The 22,624-nt window shown below is 41.6% G+C and overlaps 1 protein-coding gene across 1 annotated transcript in view; it reads right to left on the bottom strand.

Annotated features, from left to right (window-relative positions):
* CSMD2 (CUB and Sushi multiple domains 2) overlaps positions 1-22,624 on the bottom strand; it is a 309,987-nt gene that overhangs the window by 154,798 nt on the left and 132,565 nt on the right. Inside the window, exons 6-9 of the mRNA XM_076357104.1 lie at positions 15,885-15,997; positions 8,975-9,052; positions 1,697-1,784; positions 385-509 (exon numbers count right to left, since the gene is read on the bottom strand). Coding sequence (XP_076213219.1) covers positions 385-509; positions 1,697-1,784; positions 8,975-9,052; positions 15,885-15,997 — 404 coding nt within the window. The remainder of the gene's footprint in view (positions 1-384; positions 510-1,696; positions 1,785-8,974; positions 9,053-15,884; positions 15,998-22,624) is intronic.

Raw genomic sequence — 22,624 nt, 5'->3', positions numbered from 1 at the left:
AAAACAAGAATCACCATTAGAAAAGAATAAAGATCCTACTGACTTTTGACCATGAGGCTGGCAAGTCCAAACTCCCATTTCCAAGAGCACAAATGCACTCGGGGCCGTGCTGAACACAGCAGTAGAGAGCTGAATTTTCCCAACAGGTTGCGAGCATCGAGAGCGGGGGGCTCTTCTAGCTGTGCCCCTTGCCCGAGGCAGGGTTTTGAAAACAGATCTGTACCACGGGCCACAGAGCAGGCCGAGGTTAAGAACCACCTGAGGGATCCTAACCAAGGGATGACAAACTTGAGGACAGAATGGGTGATGCACGAAGGGGACATTAAGGAGATGGGTTCTCTCATTAGACCTAATAACTCAGTAAAATTTTTTTTGTCTTCTCACCTCTGCACACTGGTCTGTGGTCACTCCAGGCAACAATGATGTCGCTCACTCTCTTACAGGTGATGCTTTTGGACCCTTGTAAATCATAGCCCTCGTTACAGGTGAACTGGATGCTGGAGCCTAGCCTAGCAGACAGAACAAAGGGTGCAGTTAGCAACTGAGACACTTATGCAGCAACAAGTTTGTCACTTTTTACTGTCCCAGAGATTCTCCAAATTGCGAACAGAGAGAGTTCACTGGTCCTCCAGGCAACAGCAGAAATGAATGAGGGGCAAGCTTCTGCCTCATGCATTTGCTTGTGCTGAGCACTGTTTGCCTTAGGTAGTGATAATCCAAGAATGGATTTGAGTCTTTCAAAGCAACTTCAGTGGGAATTTTATTCAGTGCGGGAGCACAGACTCAGCCCCAAGAGACGACATGCTCAGCATTCTTATAAAGGAAAAAAAAAAAAAATCTTTATCTACTACTGAAAGATTTGTTCTTTATTCTATCACTTTGGATACAGATCCTGTGCTGGTTTAAGCCAATGCTGCCTTATTCACTGAAGCGACACAATGCCGGTTTTACAACAGCTGAGAATTTATCCTATGGCATTTAGGGACTATTGGGAATTCCCTTTCCTCCACCCGCACCCCTCCGATCCATTTTCTGGATTTCAGGAGAATTTGATAGACTCAGGTTAAATTGAAAGACACTTTTAGTGAACAAAACAGCCATCGACAGCAAAGTAAGATTAAATATTGATTCACTATTGCTAACAGCAGGCTGATTCATTCCTGCACACTTTAAATGCAAGCTAGCAACTACAAGGGAATAACAGCACTGTTTTAAACTTTGTAAGAAAACAGTTATCTAGCACCACGTATACTTATTGACAAAGAACTGTACCAGTGCTTTGGGAAGTCACCTCAAATTCACTAGGGGCAGGGCCATGCTGCGACTTAAGCAAATTTGAGAAGCGATTTTTTTGCTCTTTAAGACAGTTCTTTCTGCACATAACTGGAGGGGGGAATGACAACAACCACCAATTACACAAGTCTGGCTAAACGCCCATGTTGTGAAAAGAGAAATACTCTGAAAGAGAGGTCGTTACAGATCTTCATCTGGGACACTGTCTCCCAAACACACATGTGCACATTTATACACACTTGTTCTTCTACATCACTAGTCTCAGCAAGCTTTTCAGACATAATACGTTTAGAGGTGTGCAGATGGTCTCTAAAAACAGACTACGTAATGCCAAGGAGCACACACAATGGTTATAGACAGTAGCTTTGCAGCATGCATAAACACACACATAAAAGGTTCTTACCTAAAATCGTTGCCTATTCTTTTGCCTCTCTCTGGAATCCCAGGGTCTGGACACATATTATGTCCCTGGGACACACCAACCTGAGTTACTACAAAGCAAAAACAGCACATACAGAGATAGAATAGCAAAAGAAACATTCTTTCATCAACTGTCTTGGTGGACGTGGAGAGAAAAATGGCAATTGGTAGCTCGAAAACCTGAACATGTTCCTTTTTTTTTTTTTTTTTTAGAGAAAAACAGCTTTGGAAACAAATGTAACTGGAATCATTTCAGCTCAGTTTATACAACAAAGTGTTTTCTAGGAAATGCCAGCTAGGGACGCAGTTTTCCCTCTGTTCCACTACAGAAGCACCTCTGAAAAGAGTTTTTTCATTCTGCAAAATTACACCAATTAAACAACCCATTTCCGAAGCCTGTGATTAAAATGGCCACCTGTGACAGGACAAGGTGACAGCCTACCGCCCCTCCAAACCCATCTGAGTGGTGCCAGGGAAAGAAAACAACTCAATGAAAAGGCAGGTGTGTGACACCAGGGAAAAAACCAAGCACAGAACAGAAGGGAAAAAGGAGAGGGAAATGCAAGTCTAGCATTTTAAAGCAAGTAATTTAGTCTGAATGTGAAAAATTGTATGGAGCAACTTTAATGTAACTGCCAACAAACATGAAATCTATGAAGTGGTGATCAGCACTGAATAAACACCTTCAAACTTCATTCTCTATCTCCCCATTTCCCACTTCCCCCTCCAGCCTGTCAAATGGCGCAAACAAGCATTCAAGCATTGACTTGGGGTGGATATAACCTGGGTGGCTCCTGACAAGGATGAGATGAGATCTGGCAATATACTGATTTCAATTTTGAATTCCAGCAACTACCAAAATGCACGGTAATATGGGACAAAGTGGTGATTTTGTCACAGAGTTGTAGAATTTTATGTGACTTGGCTTTCTTGTATCACTAAGGGAAGGACACAAAGAAAATGCAACACTTCTTGGTAATGATGCCAAAGCAGCAAAGCATGAATCTTAAGCGAGCATGGTTCCATTCTACCTCTGCCTACCCACTAGATTGAAGGAAAAAAATCTCAATTATACTTCAGAACATACTGTGTTAGCACAGTGCCCCAAAGACCACTGCCAAATGGATGATGGTGCTCTGATAAAAGCATGTTTCTCACACCAGACAGGTTAGCTCAACAATTTGAGATCTGCATGGCACCAAACACGGTGGAAGAGATGGAGGTGCGTGCACGTAGATATTGACATGGGAAGATAAGCACATGGAGTGTCTACACAAACACAGACTGCACAGCATTAACACACAAAAAGGCAAGACCATCAAATATGATAGTTATTCATTGGTTAATTATACCTTGCATAGTCAGGCACTACAGCTGGAAGATTTAACACTGTTCCTAAAAGGACAGAAGGATCACTCTGCTCCTGCTGGTACGGGGCTTTCATACGAGCATCTACACCTAACTGCTGGCTACCTACGCTGAAAACATTACAGCTTCGACCTCCTCCTCAGCTCTAGGCACTAACATCTCATCCCATCCCCTTCAATTTTGAAAGGGCTTTTGTCTCTCCTGGCTTCCCTTTCCATACCACCTCCCACCCCACCGTGCTGGAGCCAACCCCCTGAACTAAGCACAGCTGCTGTGCTGCTGGACCCAGAGGGACGGGGTAGGGCTGTCCCTGCCCTCCTCCTCTGGCACAGCCGCTGCACAGCACTCAGTGTTTCAGCATGATGCTTTGGCGCTCCACAGTCTCCTCCTTGCATTTGAGGGCAAAAGGAGAAGTGAGATATGGCTTTATAGGAAACCAGACTCCTGAGAGATTGCTTTCCCTCTTTTGCATGCTCATAACCTCACATTAAGCTCAGTCACGTGGACAAGCAGAGACACCAGCAACAGACAGAAGCATGAAAGCGGCACGCAGTCTCTTTTGATGGCTGCGTTTTGTAGCTACAAAGCTTTGCTGCCACCTTTCACAGATTCTGATGATTCTGAACATACACCAGAGTCAGAAAGAAGGGAGCCCCTGCCCACAGCAGGGATTCATCTCTGATATTTTCAGCAACCGTGCCCTGATAACTGAAGCAGCCATGACAAAACCCTGCCCCAGGAGTGGGCATCTCCAGCAGGTCTCAGATGCAAAATAATTTGGTGATCATTCTGCAAATGAAGTCAACAGCTTCCAAGAGCCCTTCTGCTAGTGCTTGAAATGATATGCTGCTTCTGAGAAATGAAAGGTCAGCTCAACAAAATACATAGGTGACACCATCTTCCTTAGGGTTTCTTAAATCACTACCCACCTATACAAATATGATGACTGTGCATACAGGTATCTCCAAACAACGTCAAATTAACGCTTAGCATAGAGTGTACAAACTAGGGTTGTATGTCACAAGCCCATATGGTATTTAAGGAAAAGTTCTAAGATTTCTCATCTTACTTCTGTACCTTCTCCAGAGTAAAACCACACTAAATGAGATATGCCTATAATGTACACATGCACAAACACAGCTTCTACAGATATGTCTACATTCAAACACTTGTATGTTCTTCCTTGCAGAGCAGATTACCAGACTGCCTTTCCACATCAAATTATTTCTCCCATGGTCAAAAGACTATCCAGACAACATCTTTTATGCCCATGTTAGTTACTCTGCACTGGTATCACATCCATTTATTATGTCCCATATCAGATGACAGCAAACCTTGAAGCCTCTGATTCAAAGCTTCAGGAGGAAGCAAGGCTACAGATGACCAGCAAAACCCGCAGACACCAGCGGGCAGGTTGTCAGATATCAATCACATTTCTGAAGACTAAAACCAGTTCTTCTCTTGTTAGCTAGCATTTTATTAACATCTACATAACAGGTGTAGATAAACCAGAGAACAGATAAGACAAAATAGAGCAAGGGGGAAAGGAAAGATATCTCCATATCATGATAATTGGGACATTTTACTTGTAAATGTAAAGGAGAGCAAAAGAAAAGGAGAGGGTGGATTAGATGGTCACTTACAGAAACTTTTTTGTTCTTCTACCTTTTGTTTTAAACACACACACACGAACATAACTAAACCAAAGGTTATAAACCATATTTGTTATGCTGAGAACTTGCTGTCAGTACTGTGTTCATCTTCCTGAAGGTTTGACTGATCTATGCCTGGGCTGTAGCACTCCAAAATGAATTCTTCAAGGTTACTAGGAAAACAATAGATCTTAAAAACTGTGATGAGCTGTTCAATTTCTACATTATAGGCTCAAGGATTATCTCCCCCAAACCATGGAACTAGTTTTCCACCCCTTCATTCTCCTTTCTTCTCATCGTGTGTTCAATAACAGCCAGTTATGATTGCTTTGTTTGCCACAGTAATTTACTCCATCTGTTAAAAGAACTGAGAACCTTCTTTAGTTCTTTATTAACACGGGGAGATACAGAAAAAGTTCACCGATAGATTCCCAAGGGACAATATTTTATTGAATTTATGAATGTAAAATACAAACTACAAAATAAAGCAGCATCTAAAAAAGGTTTTACAAAGACTCGACATTTCTCAGCATGAGAAATACAGTGAAAGCAAGTGAGCTTTTCTACTGGCATGGGGGGTGGGGAGGGAAGAATTGTAGCAGTAATTAGTTGTTTTTAAAAAGTTAATCTTTACGATCACACTAAGGCTTGCAGTTACTCCATGCAACCAACTGGTCAAGTTAATGGGTTACAAAATTCAGTCCTAAAAGCAGGAGAGCTGACCTACCGATAGTGTGCTCACCGCCTTTCCCATCCAGGAAGGTCCTTCAGCACCCAACAACCAAATGTTAAGCATGTCCAGAACCTCAGTGATACTGATCCAGACGTTAAACACTCGCGTGTCTAGCAATATGCAAGTGTGAAAAGGGTACAGACTTGGGCTGTGAGGCCCTAACACTGGAGAAGACTACTTCCAGCTGGAATTTTTTTACTTAGGGAATTCTGAACCCATATTTCACATTTTGCTGCTATCTCAGAGTAGTTCAGAAGTATGGGAGTTCAAAAACGTTTACAGAATTTCAGATTTTAAAGATCATGCGCAAAGACTGTGTTTGCAGCATGCCCTACTTAAACCAAACACAGCTTCTTTCAAAGCTGTGCTGCCTAGCGCTGGAAACCCAAGGCTGGCTCCTCTGTTGCTCAAGACTCACTTTGTGCGGTTGCAGTATAGCAGGGACCCACACACACACATTCGTACCTCAACATCTGATGCAGAAAGCAGGCTTGCTGCAATGCTGAATATATCTAGAAGCTTCCATACACTTGGCTGAGACCTAAAACTGGTCAACACCTCCAAAATGACTTTGCATTTGTACATTTAAAATAGATTTTGACAAGTCTGAATACACGCAGAACTTGCACTACTTCGTACAATCCCTTCCAATAATATCCAGCAGTGCATTTTCAGGTATGCCTCATTCAAAGGTCAGAAAAGCAACTTCGATGCTGTCTTGTAAAAGCAAAGTACCATGTTTCTCCCACTGCGTGAACCTGGAACATACACGTTTACATACTGCATGCAGTAAAAGAAATAATCTCCTAAATGCAATCTAAAATTTAAAACTTTTTCTTATCTCTTATTCTCCAGAGCTGTATTATTTTTCCTCTAAAAATAATTAAAGCAAGATGTCCAATTAATTTTAGGGATGGTGAACAGTACAAGGCACTTGATTTCAATTTCAAATAAACATGTTTGACTGCGACTGAACACAATTAGCATCTCCCCCCAAAATTCCGTATTTTTATATATTCTTTTTCTGAAATAGTACCAACAGCTGTTATGTGACTACATTTTGCCTCCATTCAGACACATGAAACACACAGACTTTAATCTGGCCAGGTGGGATCTGGCAGCAGCTAACCACAGCGTCCATCCAGAAAAACAGAAATCCTCTGAAAGACCTGCAGGGTACTGAGCACGTAGCTGCAACCTGCCTTATGTGGCCACAGATTCTTCAAGGGAGGATTTTAGGACAGGTGCAAAGAGCACTAGAAAACATTGCTGGTAGGAAAGTCTTTAAAAATAAAGCATGGCATAGTTCTAGCTATTACCAAGAGACACAGGAATTTCTAATATTCGAGCCGGATGAAATAAGAGCAACACTACCAAACTTCACAGATCTTTAATCAGCCTGTCCCACCTGCATAATTATCTCTGATGCATATGGAGACCCATAAGCTCGTGAAAGATTGAGAAAAGAAGGGGCATGGCTAGCCATGCAAACCAAAAAAACAAGGGAAAAAAAAGAAGATAACATTTTGGGCTCCATTTTCTGAAAATGAACCATTTTCTGGAGACATCTTCTCCGGAATCAGCATTTCTGAAGTAAAAAAATTTACTGTAACAGAAGCGTGACAGCAGAAGGCTGTGCAAGACAGAGGTTAGTCTGGGTTTACAATCCAGACCGTGCTGAGAGCAGCGCACATGGAAGGAGCTGAAGGCACAAGGGCTGTGGCAAGCACCGTGCTGGTAACGGAAAGGAATTTGGGCCACAGTACTATCACCATTTATATTATTATAGCTTAATAGCTTTCAGGCTAAGCTGCCTTCCTACGCTCTATGTTGCCTTATCAAATATGACAAGATTAGCACTACACAAGATGCTGAACTGACAGCTTTGAAGACTGGAGCCTGCTCGCCGTTGGGTGACGGTAAACTGGGCAGAGGCAACAAGAACTTCCTACACTTTTATCCTCAGCACGACTGGGACAGAGCAGGGAGCCCCCGGCAGGGATAGTGCTGACAACAGTCATTGGCAACAGGTAAAACCGCTACGGGGAAGCAGCCTAGCATTCCCAGGAAGGAGAAATGGGAATCCTATATATTCTCAATTCCAGAATACTCATATATAGTAAACTAATCACTCCAAACCAGGCTAACATTTTTCACTCGGTGAAGACTCCCTTCCCCACATTCCCCAAAATCCAAGATAGCAGATATCCCACTCCAAACACATCCCTTTGTCTCCAGTGCCCACACAATCAAAGCTAGTGGTATTTTCCAACAGAATTTCATTCTCCATTAAGTGAACTGAAATGCGTATTACAATTAAATTCCTCTTGGCAAGAATATATCATAGGACCAGGAACATCTTGCATACGGGGTTTTTCTTAAAATTGAATTAATTTTCTTGAAACATGCCCTACTATTTTCTGCTCTGGATATTTTGGGCAATTTACATCCTGCTATTTAGTTACCTTGTTGGGCCTTGCTCCTGAAAAATTGGAGACTACAAGCACTCTCCTGTGAGCCTAGAACTGAGCCATTTTCATTTCAGACAGACAGCGAGTGATGTTTTAAATTCAGTTCATCCATTTTTCTTAACTGAATTTTGCATCCGAAATTCAGGCGAGTGAAATGTCCAAACGGTACCTCTTTGATGGGTGTAATGGACTGTGCAACAAAATGAGCAATTATATCCTCTCCTCTAAAACCTATTTTAAGAAATGCTACATTCTGTTCCTATTTGAATTTATATAAAATATAAGCTCGAGTTAATTCAGATCCCTCCCATTTAATCGAGTCCCCTTAAGAGCCCAGTCGTCTCTCTGGAGTCATATGCATAAAGAAACTATGAGATTTGCTTCTGATTTGAAAGGAACCTAATGTAAAGATGAATGGACCTAACGGATTCGCTTCCTGCAAGAGGAAAACACACCAGTGGCAAAGTGACATTCTGAGCACGCCTCTAACATATCAACCACTAGATGCACTGAAAGTAAGTAACTAATTGGAAGACCATAAAAACCAGTATTATAAGCTCTCGCACAGCAGTGGTGTGATTTTTCTGCAGGGACAATTAAATAAAACGCAAAGAGAAAAAGAGAGAGACTGCTATTGCCTCCGTAGATTTTCTAATAGGTCTTTTTTGGTGTGGTTCCTTACCCCTACTCCTAACGTTACAACAGTAACATTAATTCAGTTTTCAAAATGGTTTACAGTTTCACACTTTCCACACTAAAAGACGACAGAAGTGAACCCCAGGCTGTCATTGAGCAGGAAGCATACAGTATATATTAAATGCACACACACCGATCCCCTCCGTTCCCACTTTAACAAGTTAGTATATGCTTGTGAATAGAGCACTGGAAGGAAGTGATGCAGTAATGCAGAGGGAAGAGAGGGAAAAGCATTAAAACTTGTAAGAGTGACGAAGTTTTAGAGATTACTGGAAAGTCAAATGAAATGTTCAAGGAGATCATTATACAAAGACAGCGTAAGGAGGAGCCAAAAAACTTACACACTGATGTCTTCTGGTTATTGTCCTTGCTGGGCATTAGCTTCACCCCTCTGGACTTCAGTTCCATTTGCTTTTTGACTGCAGAGACAGATTTAAAACAAAGCAAAAGACAAGGAAAAGATTTAGCTAAGCATTAGGGGTTATTTAAAAAGAAAGTGAAGCAACAGCTGTACACCACCCACAGTGCAGGACACCCTGCATCTTTCCTTACAGCTCCGACAACTTACCCTGACCCCTCAAAACCATTAGGGCCCCCTTTTCATTTACCTTGTTAGGTCTGGACTGGTGTCTTTGGGGATCTGAGCTGACCCAATTAGAACATAAAAATTGGGCACACAACCCCTATCCCTCTGTAACCATGGTGTTTTGCTTAACATACTAAAAGTGGGAAACAGACAGAAGGGAAGCTCTAGGAAACTTCAGGGATCCTGAGAGTAAAATGCTGAGTTAGTTTCACCCAGTTTTACTGATGCAGTTATTCCATGAATACATTATACAGTAAAGCCATTCTCTGCTTCTATGGGAATACAGCACCCAAATGAACACCCCATAAGCTAAAAATTGCACAGAATCTGCATCAATAGCAGACTCAAAGGCAGTAAAATAGCAGAGAAAAAGGCCATATTAAAACCACGTTATTGGCAAAGAGAAGTATATATTTACAGACCCACTGTTAATAGCCACAGGCACATCAATTAAAATCTGCACGCTGACTCCACCAGAGGTCCTGTTGCGACCATTCACCTCCCTGCTCTAAACCTCATCCAGAAGATGAGAAAACATATGAGGGTAGCAAAAAAAGACTTCTATCCATCCATCACCGAGAGAGTCCCATCCTTCTTCACAATATGAAAATTCCCCACGTAACTGAGCAGCGACTTGTTTTTATTATCTGGACTTGGCTGTTACCAAGGATGTCTCTACACAAGAGGGTTTTGCACAAAACCCACACTGTCAAAACCATCTGGATACCAGGAGAGAGAGAGACAATGGCTTCCTGCAGCATACACACAGGTATTTTTGACTAACACACAGTAGAATTTTTACTGGCATATTTGAAGTTAGTGTGGTTAAAGAATAACATCACAGCAGAAAGCATGACATCCAAATCACTTCATAGGATCCTTTTTCTGATGAGCCAGTCCTTATCTATGGAGAAAACCAGCCCATCTTCCACTTCTAACTGTTCTTTTCTTGTTCTTTATCTTGTCATTCTTTCATCCCTAAATTAGCACATTTCTAAGACAAAGTTGTCAAGAAAAATTACCGACATAACAAGGTTTTTTTAATCATGCTTTTTTGGCTTAAAAAAAAAGATCTGTTTATAACATCTGTTTGCAGGAGCTTCAGACAGGGGGATGTCAAGCATTATTCCTTGAAGCCTACCTAAGGTAGTGCTTTTCTGAGCTAGATGCTAGCTTGGAGCTTTTTGTTCATCATTTGGTTACAGCTTCTTACTTTCTCTTTAAATAAAGCAGTTATAACTTCAAACTGAGGTCCACATTAGCTTAAAAAATATTCATGAAGAAAAGCTTATGTTGTTCATGTCTTTCTTACTAGTATTAGCATCTTTATTCTGTTGGGGGTTTTTTGCCTTATTTTTTTAAGAGGGGAAAAATAATTAACAGTATGCCACTTTCAAAGCAAATCTAACACACAACTATTTCTTTTTTACTTTAATCCACCTGCAAACGCACAAGGAGAAAAGCAGCAGGTCTCAGAATGCCCCAAATGGCCACATATTCCTCCAGGTCATGGTATGATAATTCTGGGATATTTGTAGTCTGACCTCAAGGTTTTTAACAAACGCACTGTATGAAGGGACCAAAGGATGGACACGGGGCTACAGAAGCTAAAATTTCTGGGCAAGTCTGGAACGTATTCCTGCCTCAACTAGAATAGTGACAGCTTTAAAACACAAATGAGAAATGAAAGGCTGTACTGAAGGCCACGGGATTACAGGGCTACCTCACACGCCCTCTTGCCTGTGCATAACAACCATTAGCCAGCTATAATTTCAGCTGTGCTCTGGCTCAGGGCAGCAACAGATAAACCCCTTGCAGCAAAATACTAGACGGGGAGTGGGAAGAGTTTACAGGGTCCCTCTTACAGGCACTCCACAGCCGTTTTCCAGTATAACAGAGGGGGTCATGGCTACCATGACCGTCCTGTGCAAAGCCCCCAGCACCCTTTTGCTTAGCGCAGCAGGAGCACCCATCAGCCCGGTTGCACCCATGTAAGTGCTCTTCCAGTGAAGGAAGATAAATTCCCTCTGCCTGCAGAGGCTGCCCCGCTCTTGCAGCCGCAGCTGCCCTGTCCTGTCCTGCAGCGGGCCTCGGCAGGACCCGGCGGTGCTGCCCAGAGGTGTTTCCATCTGCACGCAGGACAGGACAGCACCAGGGCTGGAGCTCTCCGGCCTCTTGCTGATGCTGCAGCGCAGCACTCAAACTGCCATCAGGATAAAGCGCTGAGGAGGTCCTGTTCTGCTTATCCTCCATAATGCTGCAGTTAGTGATCCTCTGGCACTTTCCAAGCAGGTACAGGGATAACCTGATAGTCACAACCAATACTCCCTCCCAGTCAATAAAACACAGTCAAGCCCAAGTATCTAAGGCTAAATTTGAGCTATTGCAGGATGTACAATGGCTCATGACTTTGCAGTATCTAATTCATTGCTCTGTAAAGTGCTTTGGGGCACCATCAGTAAGAGAGCAGTTTTATAAAAATAATTTCCATTTTTATATTCTCCGCAACTTCCCTTGCAAGTCACTTTATACAATTACCAGTGAATTTTTCTCCTAGCCACACACAGAAAAGCACAAGTCTTGATTTCTGCATGATAAAGTAAGCCTGTAGCCCTGAAGGACAAGCAAAGCTTTCCAATCACCAGCATATGCCCTACACACAGAGTATTGATGCTGACACCGTGGATGGGATAATGCATCCCTGGGAGGGTCAGCACTTCTCATCAGGGCACGCTGACTGCTGAACTACAGCAACTTGCATTGGTTTCACAGGGCTGCTGAACATCCCAAAGCCCAGCAGAAGGCAAGCGGTACGGAGAGTTCACCACTTCAACACATCTAGGCCTTGCACGCAACTGCAAATTTTTAAAAGGACACACTAAATAAGAAAGGTTCACCCATATTCATTCCTGTCTTCCAGAATCCAGCTAACAGACAGAGCCCCACTCCAAATTTGTGACTAATAGAAAACCTAGCTCCAAAACACCCAACAGTAATGAAAACAAGCAGCAGAAACCAGACATTCATTACTAAGGACCAATCGTAAAATACAGAGACTAAACTGCATTACCCATGAAGTATATACTCCCCTAATTGCATCACATCTCTTTCAACAATAATTGATAAAGAGAGATCACTATAATACTCTCCTCTTAATCCTTCATTTTGTTTGCGACATGGAGACATAATGATGAAAGTCAAGCTTTACAAATTACTCAGTTTAGATTAGAACAAGTCAGAATACAGTTATCACTTGCTTTTTTAAAGAATAAATAAGTAAGAACAATTCTCTTACTCTACGCCCTCAAAAATCTGGTACATAAAAATCTATTTCGTTTATAAATTTGAATGTGGAACAGTACTACAAAGGACTGTGTCAGGATAATCAGATGAACAGAAATTCCTCTGTTTTCTGGAGGGTTTTGCTGCTCACACGTATCTGATAGATCTAATGGAATACTCAGTGTCCTGTCAAATTTGAAAGGTGACATTACAAAGCTCTTCCAGCAAGCAGGCAGTCTGGGGTGTTTCTTTTAAAGCATTTCATGTTGCTCTAAATGAGAATTTAAGGAGACATTCATTTATTTTTAATTTGGAAAACAGCATTTCAGCAAAAATCTATTCCATGAACCCCTGTTCCCTTGCTGGGGGATCACTATTAAATACAGACCTGCCTGAATCTCTTTTTCCTCCTGCTGGGGTGTTTTAGTATTATCTGGGATACTACGGGAAGTTGCTTACAGGGATTGAAGAGAAACACGCTCAAATGCAACCATTTTGAAACTCCTCATTTACGCCCTCCATTAGCTACCCTAAGGAACGGTTCTTTAGGAATCAGAGCCTGCAACAAGCACGAGAATTTTCCCGTCTTTGCCTCTGTCTCAGGATTACCCAGGACACTCAACAGGTTGCACAGCATAAGCTATAACCCCTTTGCAGCTCAAAGGTGTGATGCAACATGAAGATTATCAGATCTATCAAAAATTAAGCTTATATGTTTACAGACATATACATATCCTTAAAAGCCATTTATGTGGTGCAGTATGTGCAATAGATAGTTCATCAGACCATTATTAAAGGCGACAGGCCTGCTGGTATTCTGCACTGTGCTACGGGCTGAAACTCGCCCACATTTATCTTTCTACCTGAGGGTGGAGGACAGAAGGGGAAGGGAACGGGGCAGGGAGATCAATAAAAGATGTAATTATGTGTTGGTAACAATCAGCTAAAAAGCATCTGGGATCCAACATCTGTAATAAAATATGTGGAGAGATGGACTACACTAGCCAGAGCATTACTTAGATCTGTTTAGCATCATTTGAAATTCAGCAGCTTTTTCCTTACCTCATTTCCAGTACCTTATCACTATGCTGAGAGAGGGGATGACAGGGAATACCTGGCTGCTAACTCCTGCGCTGTCACCTGTCCCGAGTACCTGAGTAAGGCGCTTCTAGCTTATGTTCTTACCACCTGCAGGTACACAGCACCTTTTTGGGAAGGCAGGCAGAGGGAGTGGGAGGAAGAAAAAAAGATTGATGCACCAATTTCTCTACAGTCCCTCTTATTTGCTTTTACAGGGTGCAGGGAAAAAAGTATTTGCAAGAATGCAAGATTCATCTTACATAAAAGGGAAAAGAAAATGGAAAAATATTTTAACTCTTCCTGGAAGGGAACAAATTTACTGTATTCAACATAAAGAAAACCAGTATACAGGCTGATTATATCTAACCTTGCTTCTACATTCATAAAGAGATTTCCAAACTAGGGCATGGATTAGAAAGAGCTGAAATGGAACACGCAGAAGGCGTTCTGCTAAAACTAAGTATCAATGTTAAACAAGCTGGAAGGGAAACTACTCTCTTATAGATTACCAGCAAAGCCAGATACTGTCTCAGAGGGCACAGAATGTTAATAAATGATGTATGCGCATGTCTTCAGAAAACAGACAACAAGTTAGATCCATCCTAACCCTCTGTTCCTTCTCTTGGACAATCCTGGGGTCTGCTTACATCTCTATTGCTGAAAAATGCATTTTAGTTGCTCTACTTTCAAACAAGGTTATGTTCCTCTGAAAAGGGTTATGCTCATTTTTTTGAAGTTGCATTGGCATCTTCAGTGTTCTACGGACACAGATTCCACTGACTGCAAAAATCTTGCCTTTATCCCTGGGTCTTTTGCTTTGTTTCTTGTTTTGTTTAAGTAATGAAATCTTTCCTAACAGATGGAAAGAACCTGACAAACTCCACAAAAAACAGCAAATGTTTGAAGAATGAGTGTCAGATTCCCTTTGCCAGCTAGACGGAGGTCCTGCTTCGATGCCACTTCAACAGCACATTTTTAAGTTCATCTTTTAAACACTCAATACACAAAAGCACAGTTCATTATATCTAACGAAACAGTTTCTAAGGAGTGTGCTAGATTAGAACCCCCTGACATTTACCTAATCGGAGGAAATTATAACATTAATCTTTACTTTTCTATTTAAGAAAAAAGGATGATTCAGATAGGTGTTTTAACAGAAAGCAGTAATCATGACAGCAAAGGAAAATGTCATATCAAAGGCCATCAGCTGCAAGCAGTCATTTGTGTTACACAGAAAACAGAGGGGGTTTTTTTCTTGTAATTTATATGTTAACGGAAAGCAAGGAAAGTTAAATAACAAAGGTGATTCATAAAGCAAAGCCCATGATGAGGCCATGACAACATTGCTAAGGCTAAACAAACAGGGAACAAACAAATGGGGCAAGTTTGCAGATTTATCAAAGGAAACTCCTCTCCCTTTCACTTTGTTCCTCTTAGTCTAGGGACATGGTACTTCTTCCTCAAAGTCCTGCTTCTTCCTTTTGAGGAAAGCTGCTGAACTGCACTGACTCAAACCTCTGGAGAGTGGATGAGGAACTGGATGTCATTCCTGCTCCTTCCCTGCTTCACTTTCCCTCTCCCTGATCCTGCCCTCCAGAGCCAGCTGCCTGAAGCAATGCTACACCACTGCAGCCACAAAGTCCTTCAAAGTCCTCGGAGAGAATGGTATAAACAGTTAAAGGAATCCACTCAAACCCACCTGTTTCAGTCAGTATTTGGTCCCCAACAGGATGCACTAAACTGCAGTTAGCCACGGCTGCCTACAAACCTCAGAACACAACAGGATCTTTTCTCTGCTTGACTCGTGTGCCAAAGCACGTCCTCTCCCCCAAGAGCATCTTAAGATCCCAATTCTGAAATCCATCCTTCTAGGGAAGGATGACCAGTAAATACAGAACAGTTTACCCCTCATTCAAAACGGGCTCAGTTACGTCTCACTTGAGCAGAGTGTAAATGCAGACACAGTCTCTGTAGGACTCTAGACTGCCCTTCGCCTGGTGGCACCCTGTCTGGATCGCCATATCCCAACACAGCACGTTCTGCAAAACCGCAGGTAAAGAACATCTACTTCTACTAACGAAGCATACAGTGTAAACGAATTTTCCTGTAGCTCTTAAGTGTCTGTACTCCCAACAATTGCCAACAGTAGCTCTCTACATGACAATACCTGGATACCCAGCTGGAAAATTAATGTTAACAGGATACAGAAGGATCATGCAGGAAGTTAGCTGTAGATTCCTAGGAAAAAAAAAGTTTGGCTAGACACACACTGTGAATAGTGAGACCAGGCAGTAAGCATTTACCTTGATATTGGGCACTGAACCCCTTCTGCCTGTGGTTGCCGTCTGATGTGAAGTGAAGCCGCAGCCAATTTTTACTGCTGATAACCGGGGCAGGCAAATTCATTCCAGTAAACCTGAAAGAACCAACCAGTAACAGCCAAATGTTATTATGATTGCGAATTATACCCCAAATACCTGTCCTTCCAGGTAATTCTCCTCCTACATGAATAAAGGAAATCCTGAATGAGTACCACATGCTCAGAGAAAGCACTCCATGCACCCCACGGTTGTTTCTATGCACACATTCCTCTGCTTGTCTTCCCATCTGATGGTTACACATTTGTAATTACAGGGGTTTCCATTCCTTCTTTCTAAGGCAAAGGGTACAGAGGGCTGAGCTGTGTACTCACAGTGTCTGTGGTACCAGACAAATGAAACAGGTCCAGCTGGACAGCCTATAGGCTCCAGTCTTCTCCTGCACCACAAAGAATGACTGGAAGGTACAGAACAGCTCTGAACTGGAGGAGCTCTACATGTTTTCCCAGAGTAACAGAGCCTCGTAGCTCTATCACTTTTTGTGTCTTATTGGTATCACACAGAAGTGACATAAAACCATCTCAGGGGACACGCAACACCTAAGGTATACAAGATAAGTTTGACTCTCAAGCTTATTCAGTTCTTGTCTCAATATTTGGTTAACCCCGCTAAAAAAAAAAAGGTATGTTATTTTAACTGAGGAAGAGAAAGGATTGCAAGAATGATTTTCTTTTACTGGAAATACTGGAAATACCCAGCAAGAAGCAATGATTTATGATCTATCCCATAGATCATAACCTGGAGAAGATTACAGCCATCAAACATGAGGTGAGAAGCTCCACAACCCATTAGCAGTCCTTCAGCAGCTGTTCCCTTCATACCACTTTATACTTTTTTTTTTTAAAGTATTACGCTGTTTGCTTTATTAAACTCCAGATCATAATTCTTAGCTGAGTTGTCACATGCCAAGTTTTAGTCTGGAACAATGTTTACCTAAGTCACAGCACTCTTGAATTGAGGTATATAATGGTAACATTAACCATGGTAAGGAGAACACTACTACCATGACAAAAGCTGTTATGGAATCCTATTATTGTTTAATGAAAGCCCATTTAATTTTTTAATCATAGACTGTCACTTATTTAAAAACTACTGGCATTCCAATACCTATACTTTTTTAGATGAAGCTAAAAGGATCATGCAAATCTATTCCATTCAAAAGGATACTTCAGATTTTATTACTACACATTTTCAACAGCAGAACGGGTAGCCCAGAAAATATTTTAAAAGTCCTTCACTCAACCAACACCTCCAAAGGTGAACTTACCTTTTTCTAAGGCAAACAGTAGGGAGCCAGGATGGTACTTGGCAGCGTACTTCTTAATGGTAGATGAACTGCAATGTAATCCTGCTCTACTTGTTAATGAAATAGCAGGGATGATTATGCTGCATAACTAATGCATCTCTGCCACCTACAGTACAGACTTTAAACCTTGTGTTATCTTGTGGCCAAATTCCGCATAATTATGAAGCGTGACAGGAAACATTCTTTACACTATAAAATGGTTTAGGATTGTTCCTGATCATTTCTCTATTGATTATTTTCATCTCAATTTTGCAGACCCTTTTGAAATACAAGGTGTTATAAAAATGGATTCTATATGGCATTCTGCCATCTCCTTAAATAACTCAGAGACAGCTGAACCAATTTGATTTGAACCTCTTTCAAATAACTAAGTTCAAACAAACATATTTTGGGCTGATATCAAACATGGGATGCCTAAAACCAATTCTGAGACAGTTACTAAGGCTGGTTGTTATGACAACATGTTTAAACTTAATACTCTTACCCCCAAAGGCTATTTTATTATTCATTCTGAATCAATAGTCAAACTTCTCATAAATAATCTTTAGGTATGCAGAGCCAAATTTTACTTTCATAACTGTGGAGAGCCGAGTAATTCAATTGCCTGATATAAGAACCAGAGAACAATAAAATTAACCTGCCTGAATGAGGCAGAATTTCACTCTCCTGTCCCCGTCCCTTTTTTTTTTTTTTAATATGCATATCCTTTTGAGAAGTGGATTCAGTAGCCTGCAGACTAGCAATCTACTTACACATACACTTCGTTTTAGGTACATGAATAGTCCGCTATTAACTTCCAAGGAACCTGCATACATGAAGTGCTAGAATTCTACTAGCTGACTGAATTAACACTTTGAAAATCAATTAGAAAAATTAATGGATTGCACTTCCTGCTACCTTTACAATAACATAAATAATTACTGAAGGCAAAAGCAGGAGTAGAGAAAAATAATCAATCGTAACCACAGTGCTTTGTACCCACTTTGCACTGCTATAAAGAAATACAGAAGATTTAGGGCGAAGGAAAATGGTTCCCTGAATTTCTTGCATGGAAATTTTCATCAGCACCATATGTCATTTGCTTAAGACATTGACAGCTTTTTGAAAGGACTAAATCAGCCAGGAAATCACTATCAGGTCCTCATTTCCATATACACCACTGCTCAAACTCTCTGCACACAAAAAGACGCTATTCTCCAGGGCTCTAGTCTAACAGACTCTCTTTTTTCCCTTTTATCTTCCTATCCCTTTTATTTCTGACATTAAGCAGCTCATTGTTAACGTCAGGTTGCGGTATTTGGAGCTAGTTTAGATCCCAGGTCCTGCTGGTCATCAGCACCCAACTCAGATTTTTGCACTGAAGGAACAGCTAAGACACACCAACAACGATGGCAAAGAGGAAGAAGCCGCTTCCTTTTTCACACACCCCAGGCTAAATCAAAACGTCCCAGCAGCAGAGCATCTTTGCCGAGGGTCAGGAATCCTAACGAAATCACTGGGACAAGCACGTGAAAAGACACCACACAACATGTGGAAGCGCAGGTTTTGGAGTTTGGTTTTTATAAATTGATTCCAGTTAATAGAATAGAATTAGTCCAGGAAAATAAAGGCCCTACTTTTTGCTTAGCTTAATTGCTTGCAGAAATATAACTTCAAGGCTCTACATCTGCAAGGAGGGAAATCTCTATACGAGGGAAAAGGAGTATTTAATCTGCGAACACTATTGTTCCTCCCAGCCCCATGGCAGCTGTAAACCTACACGTGTGGAGCACCTAATGGAGAAAAAAAACCCAACCACCCTTTCTTCAGTGCTGAAGGTGGGAACATGCTAGAAGGTGAACACTTTAATCCCAAAGCTGCACCTTCTCCTGTTTCACAGGATTCAACCAGCAGGTAGGTCACCTCACACACCCAGAAAAAGAGCATCCCCATCTTCCAATTCCTCTTCCCCAGCTGCCACCACCAAGTCTGCAGATGGACAATTGCAGGATGAAAGGTTCATTCCCACTCAAATTGCCCAGCAGCAGACTGGATGGGTTGGGAGCAGAAATGTTCTGATGGATAAGAAATAACATGGCCAGAGCTACACGTTTAATGAAAAACATCATGCTCACCTGCAGTTAACTACTAGCTTTTCACCATAAGGCTCCCACAAATATAAAATAATCCTTAGCAAGCATTAATGGTTAATTGATAATGGAATATTTAATTACAAATAAACATAGTTGAACTGAAGCACCTGCATGGTCTTTGAATGCAAATACCCTGGCTGCTGTTGATGAATCTCAAATGAAATGGGTAGGATGCTCAGCAGGCAAGAGTCAACAGCAATCACGAAAACCAGAGAAACACCCCAAGTCTCCTGCAGGAGCTACCACCGACTTGTCTGCACATGGGGATAACTCTAGGCAGCACCAATTAGCACTGCTAAACCTGCGGGCAGACTGACAGCAGCCTAAGACAAAAAGGCAGACGATAAAGGCTGCGACAAGCTCTTGGAGAGGATGCTGATGGCACTGTGACACAGAGTACACAATGTTTGTATCGCCAGCTTCTCAAGGTCACATTATTTTTCTTTATAAACCCAAGGCCACCTTGCTGTCTCTTCAAGACAAAGGAGGAGCTACATTACAGAGACTTAGAAATGCACAGAGCTAATTAAAAGAAGCTGAAACTCCTTTCCACATTCCCCAGCATACTTTTGTGCTACGTTACGTGCTCTGAATTTTCAACACCTACCATTAGCCCAATAAATGACTGAATTCCTAATAGTCCAGTGAGTCATGTAAATAGAAGCCCTTATATTTTGCACCTCTGCCACTGTATTTTTCAATATTACAGACTTTTCATTCTTTTTTCTTTTTCACAAATTGCTAATAGTCTTTAAAAAAAAAACCCAACACTTCAAGCCTCTGTGTGTCCATTTCCCCCTCCTCCCTTTTCTTGCCGCCATCACCAAGAGATATGAATCACTTGATTAAATATTCAGCTTCCTGCATATGGCAATGTGTTAACTGAAATCTAAGGCTTTGGAATGACTAAGTAACAAAGTAAGAACTGTTTTTAAAGTAAAATCAATAATCATTACTCACTGATGGGAATTCGGTACCCATCTTTTTAATCCTGGAGTCACTTGGAGAAAGAGATGAACTGAGCTTCCACCCAAAAACTTAATTTCCACAGCTTTGCCTTTTTGAGTCTGGAGGCAACCAGAAAGGCTGCTGAGGCCAGGAAGGTTGGGCAAGAAACAGGCTCTTTCCTCTGAACGTCATTTCACCCATGTCTTCAGTCAAGTCCCACAAGGACCACGTTTTTGGACACTTTAGCCTGTGCTCTACCCATGAGACATCCTTGAAAGCAAAAGTTACCATTTGAACCACGCTGAACACTTTGCATGAGAAAGAACCTGTTAGACAATGCCTAATAATTCAGGCCTTGTAAGACATTCAATAAATCTGATCAAGTTTCAAGTGTCTTCAACACCGACGTCAAGCAACCAGCACATAGAAAGCAGTGCTCAGGAAACATACTTGTAATTGCCTGAAGAGCACTGAACAGCCTCAGAAAAACTCGACGGTAGTGAGGATTTAAAAATAATTTTTTTCTTGATGTCTAAGCCTGACTTATCTTCTGCTGCAATTTAAGCTCATCCTATGCACAGTGGATAGAGAACAGATTTTAGCTTTTTACGTTGGGGTCCTTCGTGATACAGAGACATCAAATCTATGTTTCCAGCACATGCATGGGGAGCTTTGAGGACAGCAGGCTCCTGGCTCCCCACGGCCATCTCCACAGGTAAATACTCCAGAACAACGGGAAGAGCGAGCTTCTGTCCCACTCCCACACAGACAGAAAGCTTTGAACGTGAACAACCAGTTTAATCTTAGCTCTTCTCTGACCGAAGAAAAAAAACACTGCTCTAGGGGCAGCTGGGTCATTTTGTGGTTGAATGAGATCAGTGGAACAGTTTGTTTACTTACATTTGTGATCAGGATGCAAGTCCCAGCTGTTTGTTGTATCATCATGGCAGAGAGGACTACATTAGGAGAGGCCCAGCATACACAGAAGACAAGAATTCACATTGTGATCGCAAGTTTTAAGAGAGCTAGAGAGAAATAGGAGCATGCCAGGCACTTTTCACTGTTTCCAAGCAGATTAATCTGCTGTGGAAACAGGCCTGGTACACTATGTGAAGGTTTCTTTCTGCTGTACCAGACACTAGATTTATTTACCTTTCTGACCATCTTAACTTCCAGGAAAACAAAGAAACCCACCCAAGAAACCAAAACCCCAGAGATACTCAGCTGTAACTCCCAACATGCTCCTTAACCAGTTGTTTCCCCTACTAGCAGGCAGTTGTGAGTCCATCATTCTTGATCAGAAAGACCTGCAGCATTTGCAGAATTTCACAATTTCACTCTGAATCCTCACCCTGTCCCCAGGCTCCTGACCCTGAACGCTGTCTGCAAGTTTAGATGGCCTGTGAAAAATGCATCTCTTAAGCAACTGATTTCATCCCCAAACGCTTTCCAATATTGTTTTTAACCAGAGCATTAAGGCCTTTTTTCTTAAGTGAAATTGAAGCTTCCGCATTAAACACAGCTCCTCCAATTCCTTTATTGCATTGTACAGAAAGGTTAATGGTATCAAAATGCCTCTTTTGAGCAAAAGCAGTGAAGTGGGGTTTTCTCCACTAAACTATTTTCTTTATTTCTTTTCTTGCTCTTGTATTTCACATTGGATTCAGGCATTTAATATTTATACCATTCACTCAGCCATTCCTCCCTTGGCACAATTAGGATTACTGTACATGGATGGCACTGATTAATCTGCATTCACGCACCATTATCTATTTACAATCCCAATTCCTGCTTTAATTTGGCTCCACATGGAGAGAAAGAAAGGGAAAAAAATCAATAAACTGTCAGAAAGTGAGCTAGAAGCACTAGAATAGCAGGAGATATTTGCAGACAGAAGATCCAATTTTAACCACCCTGAAATTTGATTAGCATGAATTTGACCGCAGTACTTCTTAAAGAACCCAAATACAATGAGCAATTCATTGTGTGGATGCTATACAAACTGACTGTAGGAGACCATGGAGTCGAAGGTCACAACTAAAGGTAAGAACTCCACTTGAAATCACGTTGTCAAGTGCATTACTTTGAGATAATGGATTTCAGCATGAACTTGAAGGTATGCAGGTGCCCTGGTGCTGTCCAGAATCAGGATGTAGTCAAACACCAGATTCAGTAAGCCCAAATAGATAAAAGACAAAAGAACATCACTGGGGCTGCTTTTTTTTTTTTTAAAAAAAAAACCCTATTCTTGTTTTGGCTTATCTTTTAACAGAGAACAA

Source organism: Aptenodytes patagonicus, chromosome 21 (genome assembly GCF_965638725.1).
Source record: "Aptenodytes patagonicus chromosome 21, bAptPat1.pri.cur, whole genome shotgun sequence".
Lineage (NCBI taxonomy): Eukaryota > Metazoa > Chordata > Aves > Sphenisciformes > Spheniscidae > Aptenodytes > Aptenodytes patagonicus.
This window is presented reverse-complemented; position numbering and strand designations above follow the sequence as displayed.